This window comes from Haliaeetus albicilla, chromosome 23 (assembly GCF_947461875.1).
Source record: "Haliaeetus albicilla chromosome 23, bHalAlb1.1, whole genome shotgun sequence".
Classification (NCBI taxonomy): Eukaryota; Metazoa; Chordata; class Aves; order Accipitriformes; family Accipitridae; genus Haliaeetus; species Haliaeetus albicilla.
In genome coordinates, this window is record NC_091505.1 from 3,727,965 (window position 1) to 3,735,338 (window position 7,374).

Here is a 7,374-nt window from a genome sequence, read left to right on the forward strand (position 1 = left end):
GCAAATTACTTTGTGGTATTGTCCTCAGCATGGTTACTAACCAGAAACATCTACTAGGAAATTCTGCTCAAAACATTCTGCTGTGTATGGAGAGCACTGCTTGTGGGGGTGGGAAGGGAAGGGTGTCTGAAATGTGGTAACAAGCTCACATTCCAAGACAACTGTACAGAAACACTTATTATGGCTGTAAATATGGCCAAGTGCTTCAGCTAGTTGGTAAACAAGAGCTGTTATTGGAGTGTGGCTCCTTAGTGTTAGGTATTGCTTACATGTAATTTCATTGCTCGCTAGTTTCTGGTTCTTGATGGCAGATTTTATTTTAGATTGTTTCATGAAGCAGAGTCAAATAGGGATGTTATTGCAATTGGCTTCCTAGCTCGTAAGATCATACTAGAATTACAGAGGTAAAGTTGCAGATCTGCTGTGTTAGTGTTTAAAGACTTATCTTATCTTGCTCCAGAAGCAAGCTGTTATTTTAGGGTATTGATTCTTCTTGTGCACTGTTTTCCGCCTCCCCAGAGATTCTCTAAAGGCTCTTGCTACTGCTTGTCCTTAGAGGCCATGTTATATTTTCAGTGTGCACTGATAAGTAGGGGTCTGGTCTATTGTTTATCATGGAATGAGAGGGGATGTGTTAGGCCTGTTCCAAGTTTTGTTAAATGAACAAGAATGCCTTCCAGTCAGGAAAGAGCCAACCTCTGTTTTTCCATTTCCTTCTAGCTGCTTCTCCCCTAAAAGAGAGTATTCCATTAGTGTCAATACTTCTGCAAGTTTATATGCAGTTGGCACCTTTAGTATCTACTTCAAAAATATAGGCCGTGAGGGATTCCACTAATTTCAGTGGCAACCTCATCTACACTGTGCACGAATTTCTTTCCCTTTTCTTTGATAGTGAAAAATAGCATCCCGTAAGAAGTTGAGGTTGCAGGAAGGATGCTTCACAGCACAGGCAGGAATCCGGGTCAGGTTACGTTTCTTTGGTGAATGATCTTCTTATGCCCTTCACATTGGTGCTTTGCTGTTCCTGATCTGAACTTTTGCAGAGTTAGAGGTACATTTACCAGACAGTTCTTAGTCCTGCTGGGTCTGAGAGAACAGATTTCTTGTTAAAATGAATTGGAGCTCTTGGTAACTCCAAATTTTTTTGTGTTTCTTCTTTTCTAATTATGTTAATGCATAGCTATGTCAGTAACATGCTCTTAATGTTATGAGTCATAGAGTGATACAGAGCATAGCACAGTGACTTTGTTCTGACTGAACAGCAACAAGTAGAACGAAATACTCATTATGTTTTGGTTAGTGGACTGAACAACTATCACAGTGTTAACATCAGGCACTATGTGGAATCAGTCTGTTTTCAGTCCAGTCCAAGTTTTTTGGACCAAGCTGCTTAGGATTCCTTAAGAAACTTCCATGCCTAGTTCCCTTTGATACTCAGATTCCCTGTATGATACTGTTGGAAGGGGAAGGGAAAAAGCTTTCTAGCTGAAGGAAAGTTTGCACTGTTTCAATTGAAGAGAAGTGCCTAGCGTTCTATACCGTCCTTCCCCCTCCCCATGTCCTTGAATTTGCCTCATCAATCAGTTTACAACGGTACAGTGAATCAGTTAGATTATAGACTGGCCTGAGATGGACAGTAGATTGTATACAGTATTCTTGTAATGACTTGCATATTTTTGTAATCCTTCTTTCATTAGGGCTGGGAGTTGGATTTTTGGAAGACACTGAGCCAGCCGCAACTCAAAAAAAGTGGATATTCTTGTTTGTTACTTTTGAGCAATTGTTTTGTGCTGTTAGGAGGAAAGCAGCAAACTTAGCTGGTCCTTCATCTGTTCTACTGCTTGTTCTCAGGGACACGACAGTGATCAGCCACTCGCCTAACCCTAGCTATGATACCTCGCTGGAAGCTCGCATTCAGAAGGAGGAGGAGGAGATCCTGCTTGCCAACAGGAGGTGTCTCGACATGGAGGGAAGGTAAAATACAGTTTGGTCCTATCTGGCTTCTTTAGGACAGGGATTTTAAATTAATTGTCTGGGTAGACGCCTCAGAACCAGAAATTCTTGTGTCTTCACCAACAGCAACGATGTAGGATGCCAGACGTTCATTTGGCCAAGAAAGTTTCTACATAGCAATCCAAAACCTGTCTTGATACTGGGGGCTAATGCAAAAAAGTAATCTTAGATTTTTTGCATCTAGCTTCTTGTTCTTCTCTCTTCAGGGCATCTTCATCAGACCCCAGGCTCCAGCCACCTCTTAACAGTCTCACAGAACTGTTTTCCCTGGGGTTAGGTCCAGTGCAGGCTCCCCAAAGTGTGTTAATCCTCTTCTTTCTGTTGCTCTCATGCGCTGCCCATAACTCTCAGCTTTGTCTCAAAGCCCCTTCCGTGGCTGCTTAGAGCAACTTCCAGTAGCCAAAGGTGGGTGGGTATCTCAGTGCCTTTCTCTCATGCATGTATACAGAAAGTCTCATGCATGATCTGCTCTGGTGGGCCAGTGAGCAGCCAGTATTCAGGGCAATAAGCTCACTGGCATCCTCTCTCTGCCTCCCCAAATGCCGGAGGAAGTCCTAGTCACAGCCATGGGGGCACTGAGGCCTCAGTCCAAGGAGGCAGGAGTACAAGTACCTTGTTCTTCTTTGTATTTCTCAAAAAGGATTAAGACTCTGCACGCTCAGATCATTGAGAAGGATGCCATGATCAAAGTCCTGCAGCAGCGCTCCCGGAAGGAGCCTGGTAAGACAGACCAGCTCTCCTCAATGAGACCTGCCAAGTCACTGATGTCCATTTCAAATGCTGGCTCGGGCTTGCTGTCCCACTCGTCAACACTGAGCAGCACTCCCATTCTGGAAGAGAAGAGGGAGGACAAGAGCTGGAAAGGCAGCCTAGGTAATTTTTAAATAACAGTGGCAATCCAGATATGCAAGTCACTGCTTAGAGGGGAGGCAGGAGCAGCAGAAGGAAGAAGGTGTGTTGGACAGACAGATCAACTGGCCTAGCGTGCAGTAAAGCTGACTGCAAGCAAGATGGGAGACATTTGGAACAACTGTTTGTTTTAGTCACTTTTGGGAAATAGTGACTTCTGATGTCCAGGCCCTGTCACTAAAATCTGTAAGCCTTTATTCCCAGTTTGGTACCTGACTTCAGGGATATTTGAGATAAAGTGTTCAGAGTTCCCAAGCCCTTGCTTTCAGCTGGGTTGTTACAGCTGTCTGAAGGTGTAAAGTCTCCTTGAATAGGAGCAGAGATACTAATCAGGATTGCTATCCTGTAGTGTTGTGCCTGCACTAACATGACTCCTGTCTGGAATGGCTCAACACCATTGTTCAGAGAAAATGCATTGTAACAAAGCAGATCTTAGATGATTTTTTTTTTTGCTGGGGGAAGTTAGGTCCAAAGGCCCTCCCTATGAAACTAAAAGACCCTGAAATGTAAATGAGAATCTGTTGTAGCTGATTTCAGAGTGTGCAGATTTATCCTGCCATAGATGGGCCACTGGTTAGAGACAGGGAAATAAGGTGTTAGTGCCCACTGCGTATCTTTGCATGCAGCAACATGAGGATACTGCTATTCTTCAGGTACTTCAGCAGCCAGTGCTGAAAGGTGCTATAGAAAGGTAAATTAGTGCTGTCTGCTGAAGCATGGAGCACTTTCCAGATCCTAGAGCAAGTACTACAGAGGGGTGCAGAACTGATACCAGTTAGTTTTCTGGGATTGTGAAATTTCCTTCCCTTTTTCCACAAAGGTGTTCTGCTGGGAACAGAATATCGCTCCGAATCCATTCCCTCCACCCCCTCTCCTGTCCTTCCTTCCACACCGTTGCTGTCAGCCCACTCAAAAACAGGCAGCAGAGACTGCAGCACCCAGACTGACCGGGGGAATGAACAAAGCAAAGCTGCACCTTCCACTGCAGCTCCCACACCAGGACGACTCCCCAGTACCAACCTGGCCTACAGCGCAGACAAAACAGGTAACAAAGCTCAGCTGCTCTCCCAGAGGGCCCCTGCCATGGTCTTGCCAACAGTTCTGCTCTGTGGGGCAGGACCTGCCATCCCTTTTTCCGTTCAGGAAAGCTGGGTTTAGTTTTTATGAGGACAGATGGGTTTCAGAGGCAAGCTTGACAATGTTCTGAGGGGTCTCAAATGCCCTGAAGGAAAAAAAGCCTTAAGAGTGGTAGCATAAGCATGGACACACTGGGTGGGGAGGTATAGCAAGGTTTAAGAATTGGAGCAGCTATATGCAAATCCCTGGATAGTCTCTAAGACAGTGTCTACTCTGAAGTAAATTGCAAGTAGCATGTGGAGTTTAAACAGTGTATGGAAATGGGCCGTAGAAACTGGCCATTGCATTTTAGTGGGTATTCAAAGCAAAGTGGACTCAGGTAAGGGGGAGGAAGAAGTAGGAAAGGTAACTATCGTGATAAAGCTGTCTCGTTATTATACTGTCCCAGTCGCAGGACCAACTTCAGCATTGGCACAAGTAGATCCAGTTGACAGTGACTGTCACAGAAGCTGAATTTGCTGCCCACAGAGCTCCGAGCTGGCAAGAGCTGCTCATTTTCCAGCCCACTCTGCCAAATCAATGCAGATTACACAACCTTGCCTCTTCTACTTACAGACACATTACAATTATGTTGTTCTTTATGGAAGAGTGAATTTGGCTGGTCTGCTGTGCATCTTGCCCATGCTATGCTATTTAATGGGTATTGAGGGAGACAGGGGAACAGGTTTTGTGGTGAAAGTCTACACTGACTACATTGGCTTAAATGCAGTCACTCCAGTTTTATATGCCATTGTGTACCAGTGGGAGATACCTAAAGGGAATTTGATAAAATATCTTTATTTGTTTGGTTATATACATGAAGAATTGAATTTTTTAAAACAAAATAAGGAGTTGTGAGCTGTCTTTCGGCCAATGATAGAAGTTGACTTTTAAAATGTTAACGTCATTTTTCTAATCTCATTGAAGTTACAGCTTTTGATTGTCTGTCTCTTGTTTTTCCTTATCACGTAGATGGGCCACTTTTCCACTCCAGCACTCTTGAAAGAAAAGCCCCTGTTCAGACCATGGGGCAGGACCTCCCAGATGGAGAGATGGTAGAATACCTCATCTGAAAGGCTGTACCAGGATCTGAGCTGGGATACAATAGCAAGAAATTTTTAAAAGACATTTTTGTTGGGAAAAAATTGTCATACCTGAGTAATAAAAGAACACTCAGCTGTTTGCTCTTGTATATTATGTCTCAAAAGTATGGACAGGTTAATTTATAATTTGCTCTAAATTATAAAAAACCCGTAACACTTGTTCTTTGAAAGTTTCCCCCTTTATTTTTTAAATAATGGATCTGGTAACATCTGGAGAAAAAACAAGAACTTAGGTGCACTACATCTGATACTTCATTTCAGTATTTTTAAAGTCTCTTAAACAGAAGTACCTGCTCTCACAGCTGTTGGTTAAATGTCTAGCTTGAACACAGTAAGGTGAGCATAATGGCCTTATAACGATCAGAACCAAGGACTTAGTTGTGACCATCACTTAATGGTTTTAGAATACAGGTGTTCTGAGAAACTTTTGTAAATTTGAGCTGTGATCAAGGGAGATTTCTCTTTACACTCAGTGTAAGAACTCAGAATAGGTATTTCACATTCATAGGCTGGAAAGATTTTCATTTTCAGTGTGGTAACATTTATTTTTTTTTTTAACTTCCCAAATTGTGTTATTTCTTTATTAAAAAAAATGACTCCGGTGATTAATGTCACATTTCACATTTTTAGTTTCATTGAAAGATTTGCCACACTTTTATACTTAAGTACTTTTTCAATAATTTATACAGTGGATAGTAAATAATATATTGCATTCATGTTTTACGTAAATTAAAAAAGGAGAGTTTACAGGCTCAGTCTTGATCTGTTAGATCAGATTTCTGCCATTGTAATGCCATTGGCTTTAGTGGAACTCCAGATTTACCATAGTGCAAGTGGCAAGCCCTGTTGCTTTCAGTGTTAGCAACTTAATCGACTGCATCTGTGGAGATCTTTCTCTGTAGCAGATTTTTCTATATTTCAAATGCCCTTCTACTTTGTATGTCTCTCCTTCTTGGAGATACTAGATTCTTCTTCATATAGCAAAGCTTCAAAGGTAGAGCTTTAAAGAGAAGCTCTGTGTAAAGTTTCAGATGGCAAATTCTCTCCTTCCAAAATATTTTTTTTCTTCATCTAACTGGAGAGAGCAGCTTAAAGAAAGTCCCAGAGGCATTACAGAAGAAAGTTGCACATTTAAATCATCAGGTTCACTTTCAGATTTTTGGGAACTAGCACAGATGCAGCAATGCTTTGATTGCAGATGCTATAATGAGATATTAAGACCAATAGAAGTAAATGAGTATTTTTTGTTACTGTCTTTGCATTTTATTAAAACACTTCAATATTAATTTCTGTTAAAAACTACTTTTTTTTACTTGAATGTTAAAATACCTAATTAGCCAGGGGTCACACCTTGGGAACCTGGCTAGTCTCAGCTTTCTGTGCAACATTAAAGTAGCCAGATTTTCATTTCAGATCATTTCACCCCAGAAATAAGGAAAATCAGTAATCCATCATCGAACAGTTAGTGAATGTCCTCAATTCCTACTTATCTGACACAACTGATACGGTGTCCAGTTGAAATGGCCTTACCAGATCAACAGATTGTAACATGAATTTCACGGTGGCGGGTTGGGAGGTGAAAGGAGGTCCCTTCTGTCTGCTGCACGGGTGACGTAGCAGTGCCTAAAGATCAGCCATGAGTTGGATTCTCTTTGTCTTCTAGTGATAATCGCTTAAAAAAACAAGGAAAACACTTCAATCATTTCTAGCAGATTTGCTGCTTGTTAATGTTCTTCAGGCTGTATTCCTAGACCCACAGAAGTTGGAGATGGCAAAATGCATATGGTAAGATAGGAACTAAGTCTAACTAGCCTGGCGTTACCAGTGACTGCTCTAAGAGGCAGCACAAACTCCCTTCCATCACCACTACTTAAGACACTTCAGAGCTGCACTCTAAGGATTTGACTGTCTCTGCCGTAGGGGACAACGTCCTTCTGGACACTGTGGTAGTCCCTCCCTAAGTGTATCCTAATAATCTGTCTGAATTAGTCCTCCACCCTTTTCTAGACAAACTGTTCACAGCCTCTTCATTCTCATCCCTGAGAATGTCTTACTTTTACTTCTCTTGGCTTAATTCCATCCCATTATATGAAGTAATGCCCACTCTGGATGATTTGAAGTGATTTCTCTTCCTCCTCCACAGCTGTTGGAAATGCAGGAGAAGCTTTTCTCATTAACTCTAAGGTGTCCATCTTTCTGCCATTTCAGCATGATTTTCTGTATTATATTTTGT

At 42.0% G+C, this 7,374-nt stretch overlaps 1 protein-coding gene across 5 annotated transcripts in view; it reads left to right on the plus strand.

Annotated features, from left to right (window-relative positions):
* AMOT (angiomotin) overlaps positions 1-6,427 on the plus strand; it is a 61,902-nt gene extending 55,475 nt beyond the window's left edge. For all 5 annotated transcript variants that reach the window (XM_069810935.1, XM_009920936.2, XM_069810939.1 and 2 more), the window contains 4 exons: positions 1,852-1,974; positions 2,654-2,886; positions 3,743-3,967; positions 5,011-6,427. In XM_069810935.1, coding sequence (XP_069667036.1) covers positions 1,852-1,974; positions 2,654-2,886; positions 3,743-3,967; positions 5,011-5,111 — 682 coding nt within the window. In that variant the 3' untranslated portion in view covers positions 5,112-6,427. The remainder of the gene's footprint in view (positions 1-1,851; positions 1,975-2,653; positions 2,887-3,742; positions 3,968-5,010) is intronic.
* The last annotated feature ends 947 nt before the right edge of the window (positions 6,428-7,374 follow it).